The sequence below is a fragment of the Trachemys scripta genome, chromosome 2 (assembly GCF_013100865.1).
Source record: "Trachemys scripta elegans isolate TJP31775 chromosome 2, CAS_Tse_1.0, whole genome shotgun sequence".
NCBI lineage: Eukaryota > Metazoa > Chordata > Testudines > Emydidae > Trachemys > Trachemys scripta.
Genome location: NC_048299.1, coordinates 119,605,349 through 119,624,524, shown reverse-complemented (window position 1 = coordinate 119,624,524; position 19,176 = coordinate 119,605,349). Strand labels below are relative to the sequence as shown.

The 19,176-nt window shown below is 43.1% G+C and overlaps 1 protein-coding gene across 1 annotated transcript in view; it reads right to left on the bottom strand.

Moving 5' to 3' along the window:
• LPCAT1 (lysophosphatidylcholine acyltransferase 1) overlaps positions 1-19,176 on the bottom strand; it is a 156,917-nt gene that overhangs the window by 33,132 nt on the left and 104,609 nt on the right. The window contains exons 9-10 of the mRNA XM_034759513.1: positions 12,169-12,322; positions 5,209-5,307 (exon numbers count right to left, since the gene is read on the bottom strand). Of these exons, the coding sequence (XP_034615404.1) occupies positions 5,209-5,307; positions 12,169-12,322 (253 nt within the window). The remainder of the gene's footprint in view (positions 1-5,208; positions 5,308-12,168; positions 12,323-19,176) is intronic.

Genomic DNA, 19,176 nt, shown 5'->3' with positions numbered 1-19,176 from the left:
GCCTCAAAAAGTTGCATCTTGAGATAGAGTTAGCAGGCTGTCCATATGCGCCACAACCTCTCCAAAGCACTTCAAATTTTAATGCTTGGAAAAATGGAGCTTAAGAGCCTTTGCCTTAAGTTAGTGGTGAGGCCAAGTGTCCTGACAACGGGGGTACTGAGCTCCCTTGAAGACAGTCATAGATACGAAGGATGGATTTCAAAGAGAAAGCTTTTCCCTTCTCTCCTTTAGACGAAAGCCATGAGGGATGAAACAGACCCGAAAGAATGTAATGAGCCTTTAGCATATTTTGAATTTTGTTATGATACATCTGTCTTCTACCAGTGAAACTCTCCTTGCTATATGAAAGCTCCTGGAGCTTCTTCTGGACCTATAATCCAACTGCCTACAGCCAAGACCATCCCTGTGGAAATCCACCTCTGAAGTAGCAGCCCCTTCCACACTGACATCAAAGGCTATCCAAACTTGATACTAGGCCAGGTCTACACCTCCATAAGATTCTTGAGTTTTTGTGTTTTTTTCTCCTTAGGGGAAGGAATTAACCCAGGGAAGTCCTTCACAGTTTACATGTGTAAGCCTGGTAATCCACAGTTCTGAGGCTGCAACTGCAGACTGATAAACCATCTTTGAAATGGATTTCAGTTTTGCAGGTTTAAAATCTGAGGTGCACAGCACTGAGCATAGCCCTATAGTTATAACCGTCTCAAACCACCAGGCTGTGTCTTCTTTGCAGAGGCTACATCTCATCCGAGGTACTTGAGCTCAGTACCATCAATTTTGAATAGTGGAAATAAAAAACAAGGACTTTGAGGGCGACTGTGCTGGGTGCTCTGGAATTAAGGCTGCCTCATAGGACTTTGCAAGGGCAGGGTGTGACGTTATCGGATTAAATACGACCATGTAGATCATTGTTGCTAGAATTGTTATATAATTGCAACAAATCTTGTACAAATTATGTCAAGTAAGGTGTCCATGGAAAGGTTATGATTTGCTGAATATGATTATGCTATTTGTATGCATGTATCATTTTCGTATTTGAAGTTATGAGCATTGGCACTATACCTGTATTTCAAATATGTTTGCTCCTGGCGTAATGCCCACAAGGTATTGAGCCTGCACATCTTGAAGGGACTATTCAAATTAAGTGTTCATAGTGGATATAAAAACCAAGGACTTTGAGGAGCTTTGAGGGGACTGTGCTGGGTGCTCTGGAATTAAGGCTGCCTCACGGGACTTTGCAAGGAAGGACCTCAAGTCTGCACATGTGCCACTGGTCTTGGCACTCAAGTCTGAGCTGACTCAAATACATGCTTCAAAGATCCTTCCTTTATTGCATTCTTGACCAGCTTTGTGAGGAACTTATGAGAATCTCTGTGGTATGTTTCAATCAGGGAATGGAGATGCTCACCATGTTTCTTGGCCATGCAGGGAGGTATCTCTTGATGTATATTGCAACCACGCACATCATGAGGCTCCCAGCCAGAGAACACAATGGGTACATCTATCCCTTCTTGGACTTGGTTCTGTCAATGAGATAATTTTTGAAGCCGGACACCTTGTCTCTTTCCTTCTTGGAAAACATCATGTTGGAAAAGAAAAAATATAAAACCTTTCTAATTAAATAATGCCCCAAAGCAGCAACAGTGATACCTGAAGATGCTGAGGAGGTACAGGAGTGAGGAGACACTGATGTGCCAAGCTGAAAGTACTGAAGATTCAAGATATCAAGTATACAAGATGCAGGCAAAAAGAGATCAAAGCCACAGAATACCAAAGGAGCAGTGCAAAGTGCTGAAACAGCAGTGCTAAAGTGCCATGGCAAAGGTAATGTATCAGTGTACTGCAAGCAAAGCTGCTGGAGTGCCAAACATTAAGCAAGGGGAGTGAAGTGCAGATGCACTGAAACAAGTGGCATGGAAAAACCTACTTGAGCCCTGAATGAATCAGCTTTGGCAAAACTAGATGCTGATTAGGAAGGTTAGACAGAAATAGATACCACTGAGCTTATCACAAAGATGACCATGAAGCAGGGCACTCCTCTACTGCCTGCAGCCAAGGAAGGACTGGCATAGAATGTCCAAGCGATGGTGACATAGTCTAAGGCAGGGAAACGTAATGCAGAGGCCTGGATCAAGCTCTATTCTGCTATTGTTGCCCTCAGTGGGCAAGAAATCTGACTTGTGGGAGTTGGAACTGTTTTGCGCTAGATAACACAAACCTAAGAGTGAGAACACCGTACAGATGTTGTCAACTTCTCCCTCATCTCAAAGTGCCAAACTACCATTTCAGCAGTGGTTTGGAGCTTCCAACCACTTATTACCAACTTTCTATTCAGCAACTAAGGACTTGTCTACATGGTGGGGTTATGTGCTCTATAGGGGTGTGATTTCCAAAGCACACTAATGTGCTGCACATTAACTGGTCTGTGTAGACCGTGCTGGTGTGCACTGAAGGTTCCCTAGTATGCTTCAACGTAGAATAAATAGTACCATGTTTAGGTGTAGTAAGGAACCTTCAGTGCATACCAGCAAGGTCTACACGGACCAATTAATGCACAGCGTGTCAGTACACTTTGGAAATCACACCCCTGTAGAGCACATTACTCCACTGCATACAGAAGCTCTGAGATCAGTGTCTTTTGGGACACCGAATGCTAGTAAAAGGCAGCGGGGCTTCATATAGGAGGAAGGAGAACTGGTTTAAAAGGGTCAAGGAACCTTAAAAAAAGAGCAAAGAAGGATTACAAAAATAAATTTAAAAATATTCAAAGTAGTGGGGAAAAGGACTTTCTAACATGCTCCCTACTATTATCTCTTATCCCTTTGCAGGGAAATATTTTCCATTCCCCTCTCCAAACTAAAGGCGCATTTTCTTTTTAAAATAAGGCATTTTAATGAATGAGCAATGCTTCTGAAGATGTAATCTATTTCAGGATGTGTATTAGTAGCCTACTTGTGCATTTCTCAGATGGATGGAGGCACTTGGCATTTAGCTTTGGTGCTAACTTGGGTTTATAACTATAAGCCTACTAATGCACACTGTTGTGTATTATTGCTATGGAAGGAAATAGTGACTATATCATTTACAGTATCAGGAAGGGTATCGTTCTTTATTCCACTGAATTATGTCACAATACCTCTTTCTAAAACCTGCAACATTTTGATTGCAGCTAAATCAGACAATGCTGCAAAGCATCAAGTTAACAAGAGAGTGGTTTAAGTTAAAAAAACAAACAAAAAAAAAAAAAAGACAGCTCCCAGTTCACATTATTTCCAATTGTATGCTGCTTCAAGTGCGGAATAGTAATCTCTTTCTTATCTTCTGAAACACTTTGCTTTTTAAGAATTTGCAGTACAGCTGTAATCCTTACACGGGTCAACATATGACACTAGAAGAGCTGTTGTAATTAATCTAGACTTTAAAAGTAGATACTCAGTTACACAGAGAACAGGATCAAAAAAGATAGAGATGTCATGCAAAATACTTACAATGATATAACGAAGTCTATAATATACTTTTACTCTGATCATCTTTTTTTATTCCTTAGCCACTCATGCTCATAATTCACATTTAGTTATGAATGCAAGACTTGCAAAATTCAATCAGAGTAACAACTCTAAGAGTACATCTTTAATTAATTTAAGTCCTGGATAGCAACATCTCTTGCTTAAGGGTGTGGGTTGTTTTTTTGTTTTTTGCAAAATTTGTATTTCACTTGGAGAACTGATATAAGCGATGCCATCAAAAGAACTCTTTTGCCAGTATTAGCTGCATCTAAATTAGCAGGGATTGATGGCATAGCTATACTGGCAAATATTTTCTAGTGTAGACCTGGCCTTGGGATAATCGAGGACAAATATTAACCCCTCCCAATTTCCCCTATCCCCTCCCCTCCAAAATAAAAAAAGCCTGTTGAATTTCACTACTTCTGCCCCTGACAAATGCAAAGAAATCACAAATAGTAAAATAAATACATATGGATTATTTCTTTACCACAGTCTCCCGTCCAAACAAAGTCAAGTATACCCCAGTGTGGACAAGTCTCTCTCTCAGAAACTAAGATAGTTACAACTGGCCAAGTCAAACATATGGCGTAAGCCACTAATTGCCACCCTCATAAATACGAGTGACTATTCAAGAAGCTAACGTATCTTGGCTCTGACTGATAAGATCAGAATATGACACAGAGCTAGCTAAAGACAATACTATATCAAATGAAGTATTAAGTTATCCTTTTTAATTAGAATGCAGTGGAGAAAGTCACACCAACACTGCAAATATGTACCACATATTTGGCACACAAATAGACTGTGAATTTATTTTTAAACCCCTGCAATATATTATTATTAGTGGATCTGACATTAAAGATTTCCCTAATGCTTAATATATAATGCATTTTACTAGGACCTCAGAAAGTGAGCAATGATCTCCAATCAGATAAGTTATTTTCCCTGAAAGACTCCCAACAGTGATCCAGACTTTGCCAGCTCCTTCTCAGCTCAAGTCTCTCCCCGCCTCCCCAATCCTGTCTCTTCCCGATCTTGTGCTAGTGTGGTCTATACTGGTGGCTCTTGTGACTTACAGGAGTTGGGGGTGGGGGGAAGGAGAGAGACTGGCAATCAAAGGCATCTCAGAGAAGAGCACCTCTGTGAACCACAAGAAGCACAAAATCCTGGTGGTAGGGTTGGGGATGAAGAGGGCAGTAGCAATCTAAACAAGGAGATGAGGGAGAAAGGTGCATTCCCGTGAATCAAACATGTAAAATTTCAGCCCAAAACGTAAGTGTTTCAGAAAATTTTAATCATGTGAAAAAAAAAAAAAAAAAAAAGGTTACAACAGAAACACATTTTAATAAGGCATAAGCACAAGGGGTAAGTTTGGAGATTTCAACATAATGGCCCCCAGTCCTCCAATGCAACATGCTAATGCAGATCCCTGTAGAGACCCACCAACTCAATCGGTCTCAGCTCATGCAGAGGAAAGCATGCTACAATCATATGATGGGACTAGTGCCTAAATCTGTATTTAATTACTTCTGAGATGCTTGATCTCTGAAACTAAGCAATGTATTAATGCTTTTTTTAAAAAGGTGTAAATGTGAATAAGAAGAATATATAAAATAAAATTCAGTCAAATCAAATTGATTTTTTAAAAATAGTTCTGTATTTTCTACATATTGTAAGAACGTTATAAGAAGTTGCTACTTGCCTTAAATGCCAACTGAATTGTTTCTAAAGTTTTGGATGGCCTACATACTACAGATAGAGCAGTCACATATTCCCGTAGATCAATTACACCGTCTTCATTCTGTAAATAAAATAAATCATCAGAATTCTGTCATCTTCCTCAGAACTCCATAAACATTTAACAGCTATTAAAGGAATGTTAAAGATTATTAAATATACTATACACATAAACCCACATGAAGATATTCTGAAAAAGTCTGTAAAATTTAGAGGTTGAGATTGTCAAAGATGACTAAAGGAGTTAGATGCCCAATTCCCACTGAATTCCAATGAAAGAGGGGGGGCCTGACTCCCTTGGTTTTTAAAAAAATACCAATCAGAGGGTATAATTCGATGCCAAAATTTGCATTTCTAACTTGGAGTGGCATGGACTGGAGAATGAAATGTACATAGAAAGGAAACTATATACTGATCATATCTTTTCTAACTAACAACATGAAGCTCAAATTACTATGATCAAAATTCAGTCAAAAAAAATTAGTTTTAACAGTGAAAAGATTTAATTTTATTTTCTACCATGGTCTGGACAATGGTAATTTTCCTAATACCTTGTTTGGAAATGGATGTCAATTATAGGCTTTGGTGCGGTTTTGAAAAGTTATTCTACAAAAGTTTTCACTTGTATGGCCAAAGATGTCCTTATGGATCTGATGGAATACATCACTATTTCTTCCAGTGGATAAATATACCTTGTTTTGAAGGATAATTAGGCAAGTTAAGATTCAATTAGCTAGAGTAGATTTTGATACCTTGTCATCTTTGTAATGGAGATGGTACATAGTGCAGAGGCTATGGACTCCTACCCAGATGTGTTGTGTTAAAACCTGGTTATAGCATCCTGGAAAAATGTGCTGGTACTGTCAAATGCAATCCACTCCTGGCATCCAAATGGAACATCACTCACAGTAGATTATGCAAATCTTCATAATATGATTGTCCCTCTCCTTTGTTACGTTCTCTGACCAGCAGTGAAATAGCTGACCTTTAAATCATCGCTGGGCATATGACTTAACAGCTCAGAGAGATGGAGAGGTATTTACTTCAACTTTTCGGCAGTTCCAAGAAAACTAAATTATCCATCCAGAAGGCCAATGTACTGATGAACTAGCAGACATTGTAATCACTGACATCAATGTCTTGGCCCCAACAACCCACCTTTCCTTGCACTGACCTAAAATATCTCTATGGTTCATCAGTGAATTATGGCAGATGAAGCATGTAGTCAGATTCAAACTCTAGGATCGTAAAATCTGATTTGAACCCATCTGCTGACAGCACAATGGGTTTAGTACAGGATTATGCCACTTTGCTAAAGGAAGTGAAAGTCCATATCTTCCGCCTTTACAGCTGCAAAAATCAGCAAAATTATTTTGCATAATGAACTTGCAAGTCACTTGGCTTACATAAACCAAACATCAGACCAAAAATCACTGAAAAGAGCTCTCATCCCATTCCACAGAAAATTCAACAAATATAAGATGAACTTTTTGAAACAGAAAACTTAGTCAGATTTGGTCCCATTGCATATGATGAATTACAAAAAGCCCTGAAAATTGTTGAGTCATCACTTGCAAAACAAAACTTCCACCCCAACTGATGAAAGCCCAACAGAACTGAGCTCAATTCTATTGAAATTAACAACACTTTCTTTAGAGAAAGCAAACCTGCTAGCCTTCCTGAAAAACGCAATACCCTGCTTGAACCTCACCAACACTTGATACTGGAATCACTTCTTTACCTCCCTTTAGAATCATAGAATATTAGGGTTGGAAGACACCTCAGAAGGACATCTAGTCCAATCCCCTGCTCAAAGCAGGACCAACACCGACTAAATCATCCCAGCCAGAGCTTTCTGATCCTGTCCTCTACACTCATGTTAGGACTAATTATTATCTAGACAATTCCTGACAGGTGTTTGTCTAACCTGCTCTTAAAAACCTCCAATACTACTACTTGATAGTACTATCATACTACTTGACCCCTGCAGCTTTTGTCAACTGATCACTTAGATATATAATATACAAGTGGGTCAGTAACATTAGTGTAAAACTCATGGACTAGAGATGAGAACAGGTTTATTGTCTTGCACTAGTAATGTTTCCCTCAAACTGAAAAGAGATCACTCTGTATAACTGACCTGTCCTCTTAGTTACAAATCCACCAATCTTAGTGTCATATGAAATGATTTTATACTTTCTTCTAGATCACTGATAAAGATAGTATTGAGAAGAACATGCGAGACACACCTCCCCCCCCCCCACCACACACACACTAGAAACACTCCCTATATGTAATATACTTGGGCTTGTATAAGGCATTTGACTTGGTACTGCACAACATTCTGATTTAAAAAGTCAGTGCTATACAATACTAATAAAGCACATATTTAATGGAATGAGAAGTGGCTCAAAAGTGGATATTTTTAGGAAGATTCCACCTGAGCTCTGGACCGGATTAGCCAGTCACTGAAATATGGGAATACATGAACTCCCTTTTTCCTGAGGAAAGCCACTACTACTGCCATACATTTGTTGAAGACCTGTGGGGTAGCTGACAGGCCAAATGGGAGAGCCGCAAACTGGTAATGGGTCTGGTTCATGGCAAATATTAGGAACCTTCTGTGGCCTTGGAAAATTGATATGTGGAAGTATATGTCCTTTAGATAGAGGGTGCCATACCAATCCCCTGGATCCAGCAAAGGAATGATGGCGCCCAAGGAGAGAGACCATGAGGAACTTTAAGCTGTTGAGATGATGCAGGTCTAGGTTCCGTTGAGATCCCCTTTGGCCTTTGGAATTAGGAAGGAACGGGAATAAAACCCCTTTCCTCTTAGATAGTGTGGAACCTCTTCCAAGGCTCCCACCCAAAGGAGGGACTGAACTTCTTGTTCCAATAGTTGCTTGTGAGAAAGATCCCTGAAGAGGGATGGGGAGGGGGTGTGGGAAGGCAGGGTGGATAAAAATTGAAGGATATAACCAAATTCTATTGTGTTTAGAACCCAACAGTCCAAGGTAATGTAGGTCCAAGCAATGAGGAAGCAGGAGAGTCGTTTGGAAAACAAAGGGGTAACTGGATACAGAACTGAGGGAATTGATATGTCGTCCTCAAGAGTTTCGTCAAAACCAGTGCTTCTAACTATCTGAGTGTTTAGGGACAGAATGCATCAACCCTGAAGAGGAGACTGGTGGAGGGGTGTCTACGACACAATCCTTTGCTCTTCCTCATCCGCTGGTCCTACCTGGCAGGTTGCGCAAAATAGCGTCCTGTCTGTTGAGGCCCGTAGTGTTTTCTGGACACTGCCGGTGTAGACAGACCCTGAGATTTTAGGGTCGCCTTGGAGTCCTTAAGTCCATGGAATTTGGCATCTGTTTGCTCTTAGAAGAGCGAGGGCCCTTCGAATGGGAGATCCTGGAGGGTTTGTTGCACCTCTTGAGGAAACCCCGAAGACTGTAACCATGAGGTTCTGTAACCATTGATCTGGCTCCAGAATCGGCAGCATCCAAGGCTGCCTACAGGGACGCCCAAACTACTGTCTTCCCTTCTTTGACTAGCAAAGAGAACTCCTGTCTGGCCTCTTGAGGGAGCATGTCCTTAAATTTCTGCATCGCCTCCCACATATTAAAATCATAGCGACCTAGCAAAGCTTGCTGGTTCACTATTCGGAGTTGTAGCCCACCCGTTGAATATGCTTTTTGGCCAAAAAAGTCCAGCTTTTTGGGGTCCTTTGCCTTGGGCATAAGGTCTGTTTGACCTTGATGGTCCCCCTCATTGGTGGCTGCCACTACTAGAGATCCTGGCGGAGGGTGTGAAAACAAATTCATACCCTTTGGCTGGTATGAAGAATTTCCCTCCCTCCTACAGCCAAAAGGAGGGAGTGCAAGCAGGGGTCTGCCAGAGCACTCAAACTGGGTCCATGATCACCTCATTAAGGGGTAAAGCCACTCTTGAGGGACCCGCTGCTGACAAAATGTCCAGGAACCGTGTGTCGTCTCTTTGACCACCTCAACTTGGATACCCAAATTCAAGGCCACCCGCTTTAATAAGTCTCACGGCGCGGTACTAGAATGTCCTACTTTCTGAGGCCACAGAATATGAATGCCTCAAAATGGTGCCCTGACTCAGGAGAAACCCCCATGGGTCCCAAAAAGGCCATCGCCTGGGTTCCAGTCCCCACGGTCCTGGAGGCCAAGTGTTCGGGGGCACCATAGCGCCTGAGGCCAAGCAGGGGAGTCGTGCAAGCGGTCTTGATGGTGAGGAGAGTAGAAACCCCACTTCAGACTCCGATGAGGAAGACGAGCTGTGGTGGGGAGACCAAGGCAGTGCTGACCCTCTTGGTGCCAGCATATGGCATTGAGGAGAGGTCGAGCTGAGGCTACCATAGAAGGTTTTTGCCTAGAGGGTGGCTGTGGTGCCACATGAAAGTTGGAGGATGGTTCTCTGCCACTCATTGGTACTGGCAGTGCCAAGTCCTAACTCTCCGGGGACCCTGGGACTGGGAGAGTTGAGTAGGTCTCTAGCAGCCGCAAACGCCTCTGGGGTTGACTGTTCTGAGAACTGACCAGTACACTATCCACTGGAGGATGGCATTTCCCATGCTGGAGTTAGTGGAACTTGTGAGAGGCACCAAGGCTGGCGAAGGTGGCTGCTGAGGTGCTGGAGAAGGATAGCGGCCTGACACTGGTCTCGTTCTACCTAGATCCCCTTGCCTGCTTCCTTTTGGCACTGGGGAACGACTCTTCTGGTGCTTGAGGTACTTTTTCTCATGCACTGGGAGAAGTATCGGTGCAGGGCTCTCAACTAGTGGAAGGAGTGCTCTGCATCAAAGCGGAGATGCTCAGTGCCAAGTCTAAGCGTGGCTCCGATGCTGATCTTAGGGCTGCCTCCGTGAGGAGGACCTTCAGTTCTGGTCGGACCCTCACTTGCTGGTCGGTCTTGGTGCAGGGTCTGAAGTCCCTGCAGATTTGGCAATGGTCTTTCCGATGAGCACTTGAGACAGCTCGAGTGCGGATCGTTCAAGGACATCAAATTGCCACAGGAAGCCCAGGGCTTGAAGCTTGGTGACTGAGGCATGCCACGGGAACGGAGAATCCTCTCCAACAAAGTGCAGAGGCATCCAAAACTCACTAACTACTAAAACTCCTAATAACAAACTACAACTACTATATACATGAGAAAGAAGAAAAATCATTAGGTAAGACTGCTGGAATTTCCCTCTTGCTCAGGCAATCATCATGGGTTATAAGCAGGAACTGAAAGGGCATGGGGGTGGTGGGGCCTTTTATACCGGTACTATGTGCACACAGAACCAGAGGGTGCTGGAGCCGACCCGACAGATACCACTGAGGGAAAAAATTCCAGCAACTGTGCTCAGGGAGCACATACACCTACATTGGAATGGACATGTGCAAGCACTTGAAGAAATTGAAATCTGAGGAAGCCTTGTAATTTACTCTAAGGTTGTGGTACAGACATTAGACAATAATTTGGTTTCAGTATTAAAATATATTAAAATCTAGACACCAGCAGGAGATGCACTGATAGAAAAGGAGAGAGTCTTTTTGTTTTTATTTTTGGTTCCTAACACCATGGAGGCCCCCAGCAACCAGGAAAGGCAATTGCTCTGAAGAGATAGCACAGGCAGTCTGGTTGCTTACAGAAGCTGTATGCAGATGAAAGGGCTCTGGCAGCCAGAATCTTCTGAGAATTTAGCTGTCAGCCTCAAACAAACACCTACTAAACACGTGCGAACTATAATTTTCAGAGGCCTACACTTGGCCAGAGTTGGGTGGCATTTTACAACGAGGGCAAAAAGCACATCCCTGACACAAGGATGACTCCCCTTCTCCCCACACCACATTTCAAGCCCCTGCTTCAAAGCATTTGTTAAAAAGATACAATTCCTTTTGAACTAAAATATTTTGGGTAAGTTCTATGGCCTGTATTGTGCAGGTCAGACAAGATGATCACCATCGTCCTTTATAGTTTTGGAGTCTACAAATCTAGAGTTTCGCAATGAAAGTGTTATAAGAATAAAACATGCACAAAACGTATTTTTTCCTAGCCTCATTATCTGAAATGGCTGAAGTGTTTTTGCTGAAACTTCCCCCCATCTTTTTTTTTTTAATTAATTCAGCCAGAGACAGACATTCAGCATAGAAAATTCCAACCCTAACAGATTACATTTGGAAAAATTATAAGCAACTGAAAACAGCATCTTATAGTGGAAAGCGTCTGGTAGCATAAACCGTAGGCATTGCTACCAACACTGCCTACAATTATTAGTCTGATTTTCAAAAGGTGCTGAGTACTTACTTGCAAGTGCCATTAAGGTCAAAGAACTCCAGATGCTCAGGACACCTGAAAATTTAATCTATTTATCTAAGCAACTCAGTAGGAGTTTGGTGCCTTACTTTATGAATCCATGTGTGAAAAGTCTGTTTTGAATTTCCATTTGCATGGCATCCTATAACATAAAAACTGACTCCTCCCCTCATTGCACATGCACACATGCACCTCCCCACCTAGTTTCAATTAAGGAAGTTTTCATATGGCCAAAATATTTCCATATGCTAATCAGGTATAGTATTAGAAATATCTTATTGTTTGAATAATATTTTGTGCTCATTTTTTCCCTACACGAAGTTTTGTTTTTCATAATTGGTACCCCAAAACAAAACTGGTTTTGTCCGATTTCTGTACCATTAACCTTTCACTTAAGCCATGTTTTGTTTAGTTGACTGGATTTATTTAGACTTACTAGATAAGAAAAAAGCACAAGGATGTCAAGACTGGGATTTTAAAAAGTGCTCAGCACAGACTATACTCTGCTCATACTGAAGTCAATGAGTCCATTTTTTAAAATCCAACTGGAAAGACATAAGAATGAATTTTTAATTCTCTATAACATTCTGGTATTTCTTACCTCAACAAAAAGAGCAAACATGTTTTCTAATGTGTCAGAAATTGGGACTTCCAAGTATGCAGCAAACTCTTTAAGACTGACTCTTTTCTCTTTCATTTTCTTGGCACTTTGAGAATATCTATCAAGATCTTTTTCAAGCTTCTCTGGTTTCAGCCTACAACAAACAAACAAACAAACAAACAAACAAACAAACAAACAAAGGAAAACATTTGACATTTTCAGACTACTTTAAAAGGAATATTACTGACTACTTCTAAAATCACTAAATGTTCCTTGCATTGTGTAAAACAGTGAATGACAGCACTGTACGATATTATGTAAGAACTCACTTACTTATCCTGATTCACTATTAACCAAAATACCTGTGGCTCCATAATTAAGGCTCCAAAGACAAATCACCCACTTAGTTGCCAACATAGCTCAAAAACCGAATATTCATTATTATTATTTGTATTAAGTGTAGTGTCTAGGAGCGCTATTCATGGACCAGGACCCCACTCTGCTGATTCTTTACCCTTTCATGCAACTGTCAATTGCAGACTATTAGTAGAACAGTGACATAAATGAATAATTATTTCCACTCTTGCTAATGTTACTGAATGAGAAAGACCTGATACATGTTGTTTAAAACCAAGATTACTAGTAGTGATTACACTCTTAATCCTGTTTGTCAGAGTCATCACTTTTCACATCCTACCCTGCAAATGCAGTTACTGACAGCATTTGGGGCCACCTACCAACAAGCAAGGAGACCAAAAGATCCATCAGTTGAGGCTAGTTAGTATATAATCATGAGTTCACCCATTTCCTTTCCAATTACAGAGCCAGATCTGGTCTACGCATAAATTTTGTACTGGAATAAGTGTTTTGATTAGGGGTATGACTTTTTAATAAAAATAGTAATATAGTTAAAGTGCTAATGATGGAAGCTGAAGGCTTATAAAATATTATGCTTTGGGTTGCATGAAGAGTAAGTTCTGTGCCCTTCCACCATAGCATCCACAAAATCTCAACCAGCAGATTTGTTTTGAATGGTGGATAGCCAAGTTAACTCAGGACAATGTGACCTTTGCAGTCAGAGGGCAAATTTTTATTTCCAAAAGGTAAATGCAATCAATACAATAGGGCAGTTTCTATGCCCTAGTTTGTTCCCCTTCCTGCTACTGAGGCAGCACATAAAGGGAGCAGGAAACCCACTGGGGATTTCCCCATGTTGGGGCAATTATGGGTGGTTTACAGCTGGCAGAGTCAGGTCACACAACTCCTTTCTTCCTTGCAGGCCTTAATGTTGTGGTCTGGCTATCCCCAGTGGCTCAAGTCAGAGCAGCCCCTATCCTGGATTGGAGGAGACAATCAGGAAATCAAAATAGGCTATGGATCCTCCACCCCGCCCCCCAACCCTCCTCCCTTGCTATGATGCAGTAATCAGTCAATGGAGGATCTGCAGCAGGGAAGGGAGAATAGCCACTCGGAGTGCTCTAAGCTCAAACCAGAACTGTCCTGAGGCTGCAGCTGAAATTGAAGGAGGCAGTTGGGGAGACAGTGCCCCTAACCACTTCTTTACAACTATATGGCTAGTTCAAACACTTCAATTTAAAAATCACAGGATGCAATTTAGGAAGTACATTTCAATTCATAATCCAATACAAATTTCCTTCTTAAAGGCCACAATTTAGAGCATCATGGGCCATAAGTGGACCCACAGGTTGGAAACCACTAATCTAGAGAGTTTGGCTGCGATGCGTAATTGCAGGAAAGTACTTGAAGCAAAGGTCTCAAAAATGTAGAGAACTGACCAGACCTGACTGGAACGGAGGATCTGAAAAGGATATCTGATGAGTTATTTGGATCTAGGAAACAGCTAGTGATTGCCAACGAGATATCCCCGCAACCAGCTCCTTTGATGAGTGCAAGGAATTGACTAGAGTGTTTGGAAGCCAGTGTTCATACTTAGCGGGGTGATGTGTGTTGACCAACAAAGGGCCTGCCTTGTGCCTTACTCTGTAATCATTAACGGTAAGAACCAAACTTAAGAGCCAAGGGAATTGTGTCAGTTTCATGCTACACAAAGGTAACCTGGAAAACTAGGAGGATCTTACAAGTGAGACTCCTAAATAGGTGGTATTTTTAGAGAAGAGCACTTTCAAGGGTTGTCTGGACACCACCATTATGAGGCCTACGTTGATAGGGATAGTTTTTTCTAACTTCATTCAAGGGAGATGGAAGCACCATTGCCATATATTGTGATTTAACTACATGCCTAGAAATCTACAATCCCACAATCACATACAATTGGTTAAAAAAATCCTAGTTTAGAGGGGAAGTGAAAACAACCATAAAAATGTATAAAGACATGCAAAAAAAAGGTGAAATCAACAGCAATGAATATACATTAGAAGTTAAGAATGCAGAAAATTGGTAAGGGAAGCTGTAACAGGGTGCTGGCTAGGAGATCCAAGCCAACCCCCTGTTAGCCCAGCTCGGCTTAAAAGGGGGATTAGTTAGGACTGGCCGGGGAGGCCACACCCTTATCACCTGAGGGGATGTAGCTGGGGACCTGAGTGGCCAGCCTGCTATATAAAGCAGGCTGGGAGGAAGCCAAGGGGGGAGAGACAGGAAAGGGAGGAGCAAGGAGCTCTAGATCTCTGCTGGCAGGAGAAGCCAGCAGTCTCCTGGGTGTTGGTCTGTAAGATATGTAAATAGTAGGTGGTGGGGATAGGCACGAACAATAAAAGAGCACTGGTGCATGTACTTTGGAGTGGTCTCCGACTGAGTTTGTGAAGGGGCCGGGAGAAGGCACCACTACACGTGGGGGCTTGTCCAGGATTTGGAGCCAGCGTCCGTGGTTGGCAACCCTGGACATGGAGGAGACCCTCAAATGGCTGGTGAAGCAACAGGAGGAAATGCAGTAGGCTCTGCGGAATGTCCAGCTGTCCCACCAGATGGAGAAGCAGACCTTCCTGACCTGGCAGGCGGAACAGCAACGGAGCCTGCAGGACTTTATCAGGGAGCAGACCAATGCACAAGCACAGCTCCTACTGCGGGTGGTGAGTCCTGCGACGGGCGAAGGCACCCAACCCCTGGGCTAGGGACTGTGTAAAATGAGCCCAGCGGATGATCCGGATGCGTTCCTGGGAACATCTGAGCGCGTAGCCACGGGCACCGGGTGGGAGAAGACAACCTGGGCTCTCCGGCTCGCGCCGTACTTGGTAGGAGAGGCTAAAGCGGCCTACTTGACGCTGAGTGAGGAGCATGCCCGGGATTATGAGACCATACGAGCTGCCATTTTGGACCGCATGGGCCTGTCGGCCGAGTGCTATAGGCAGAAATTCCAGGGCGTGTGCTGGACAGCGGTCACGAGCATTTATCCAGAGGCTAGTGGACTGGGCGACCTGATGGTTAAGGCCAGAGACGCGTGACACAGCAGAGATTATGGACAGTTTAGTACTGGCACAATTGTTACAAAGCCTCCGCGAGGCCATATGGGTCTGGGTGAGGCAACACCAGCCAGGTACTCTGGAGGCAGCGGTCCAATTGACCGAAGAATACATCGAGGCTAAGGGACCTCAGAGGGAGGACCGGCCCCGGAAGGAGAGGGAGCCTGGGAGGAGACAATCTGAACTGGTTTCCGGGGCGGCCCAGGGGAGGAAGGGTGAGCCCCGAGGGGAACCCGAAACAGCGGCCAGGCTAAGTTGCTGGCAGTGTGAAAAGCCAGGACATATAAAACGGGACTGTCCGGAGATGGAGTGCAGGTGGGCCGAGTTCTGTGGGTGGACCCAGGTAGGTGTAACTTGATCACCATCCCCATAAGGATAGGGAGAAAACCCCAAGCCGGCCTGCTGGATACCGCATCCGGCTGTACGCTTGTGCAGCAAGCGCTGGTAAAACCCTATTGGCTGGTTGGGGGGTGAGAATGGATAAAAAGTTTTGCCAGGTGGCCCAGATACCCCTGGAAGTGAGGGGCCGCTTCAGGTGGAAGCGGGTGGAGAGGCTACCGTATCCGGTGGTGGTGGGCAGGGACTGGAGCCCAGCACTAAGAAGGGAGCGGGGTGGGCGGGTACCCCGGTTAAGGGGGCGTACCTCCTGCGCCAGAAGGCTGCAAGATGTGAGGACGGGCAAGCGTCCATCAAGACCAACAAAACTCCTAAACAGAGCACAGAGCGGGCGGACCTACAGGAGGTCTGCCTCTGGGAGCTGGAGGGCCCCGTGGATGCGGTATCCACGGATGAGACCCCAAACCCATAGGAGGGCGCAGGGGAAACTGAGGCAGGGAAGCTCCCGCCAGAAGAGGTGATAGGTTCCGGCCCCGTACCTGAAGTACGGGACAAGTGGGGGTTGGGGGCCCTGCCGTTGTGCACGTGGTGTGATGACCTGCACGCAGAGGCAGAGTTGTGGGGACAGCCACTACCACTGCAGTGTACCTTCTGCGGGCAGGGGATGGACCGACCACCGGCGGAGGTGACTGGGGTCCTCTCGGCCACAGGTGCAGGCCTCCCGCCAGAAGACCTCACCCCAGGTCGATGGCGAAAAGGCCCAAAGGGCAGGTGGGCCGAGAGCGGCCGGGTCTTGCAGCTCTTAAGGGGGGGAGGGATGTAACAGGGTGCTGGTTAGGAGATCCAAGCCAAGCCCCTGTTAGCCCAGCTCGGCTTAAAGGGGGGATTAGTTAGGACTGGCCAGCCTGCTGTATAAAGCTGGCTGGGAGGAAGCCAAAGGGGGAGAGACAGGAAAGGGAGGAGCAAGGAGCTCTAGATCCCTGCTGTCAGGAGAAGCTAGCGGTCTCCCAGGTGTTGGTCTGTAAGATATGTAAATAGTAGATGGTGAGGATAGGCATGAACAATAAAAGAGCACTGGTGCATGTTCTTTGGAGTGGTCTCCGACTGAGTTTGTGGAGGGGCCGGGAGAAGGCACTGCTACAGAAGTTTATCAATGAAAAGTCAATGACCAGTGGAGTTAGGACAATTAGAAGGAATTTAAAAAATATAATCATGCACAAAAGGAATCCTAACACTGGTATAGGTTCATTTATAAATGTAGATAGTAAAACTGTCATTGATGCAGAAGAGACAGAAGTGTTCAATAAGTATTTTGGTTCTGTATTTGGAAATGAAATAGAAAGTATTTCATCATCCAGTTTAACTTTAACTAAGAAGGAATTTAAACACTTTGCTAAAAAAATATATGCAGTGTTGTTGTAACTGTGTTGGGATACTTGAAAGACAATTAAAGACACAAACTTGTCTCAAATAGTGCAATCAAAGATACTACATCTACCTTCTCTTACTGAAAGTTAAACATTTTTAAATGAGCACATCCAAATGCCTTGCACTCAAGAGTCGGCAGAGGAGCACTAAACAAATTAATTATAAATTGTTAATTTTTAAACAAACTTTGGAATAATAGGGACGTTCTGGAAGAAAGTTAATGTTAGTCTGATATTTAACAGAGTAAATGAGATATCCCTGACCATTATAAGCCTGTTAGATATCTATACATGAAAAAAATCACAGAATGATTGATGAGACTCAACTAAAAATTGTAATATAAATGCCATTCAACATGATTTTATGGAAAATAGATCTGATCAAACAAATTTGATACTGTTTTCTGACTACAAATTTCATAGATAAGGGTACTATGTAGAAGTAAATATATTAAGACTTCTGTAAGGCTTGTGACTCAGTACTACGTGACATCCCGATCAAAAATTAGCACTATACAACATCAATATAGCACATATTAAATCAGGGGTAGTCAATTATTTTTTTGTCAAGGTCTAGTTAAGGTCCAGCCTACAGAGAAAAATAATAATAATAAAATAAGAATAAGTAAATAAAAAGATTTTGGGGTCTGTTCAAAGCGTCTGGCAGTCCGGATTTGGCCTGTAGTCCACCTATTGACTATCACTGTATTAAATGGATTAGAAACTGGCTAAATGATAAATCTCCTAATATATATGTAAATGGGGAATCATCACTGAATTACTGTATATTCAATGAGGTCTTGCAGGGATTGGTTCTTCACCAAATGCTGTTATGCATTTTTATCAGTGGCCTGAAAGAATATATAAAATCATTGCTGACAAAGTTTTCAGATACTACTCCACCAATCTGTTCTAAGAAATGAAAAGGACATGCCATTTAAACAGTTTCCTACATCACTTTGTAAGCTGGGCAGTCAGACAACATGCACTTTAACAGAGCTAAATGCAAGGTCTAGGATCAAAGAACAGAGACCATACTTACAGGATGAGGAACTGTATCTTGAAAAGCAGTGACTCTGACAGTGACCTGGGGGGTCATGGTGGCTAACTAACTGAACATGTGCTCTCAATTTGATGATGTGGCCAAAGCAGACCCCGGATGTATAAACAAGGAAATATCAAATAGGGATATGGAGGTTCTACTTCTCCTGTATATGGCATTGGCAAGACCACTACTTGAATGGTTCCATATTGCAACCAAATGACACAGCATCATGGGGAATTACACAGATTACAGAAGACTTCAAGAATCTGGAAAGGAAATTGAAGAAGAGGAAAGTCCAAGTGATCACCTCAAGGATACTTCTGGTTCCATGAGAGAGAGAAGCAGAAAGCTGAAAATGCTGGAGTGAACTGTTGGCTGAACAACTGGTGTGAAGCTGAAGATTTTAGTTTTGTGGAACTTTGGAACACTTTCTAGTGGGAAGAGGAATGTATGAATGGCACAATCTGCATCTCACAGAGAGAGAGAGAGAGAGAGAGAGAGAGTGTGTGTGTGTGTGGTGTTTTTCTAGTTTTCTCACTGGAGACAAGCTGGAGCAGCCAGGAGCAATTAAAGGAATACCTCAAAGAAAGAGTGCTAAGGAGCAAAATGTAGTGCAAACTCTCACTCAGCGGGTCATGAAAAATTTGAACCAAGGTGGCAAAGACTGTGAAGAGAATTTTTTTTTCCCCTCAAATACTTATATAACTATGCCAAATGGGACATTCTCACTGATGAGAAGAAATGTAACATTAACTGGCATTTC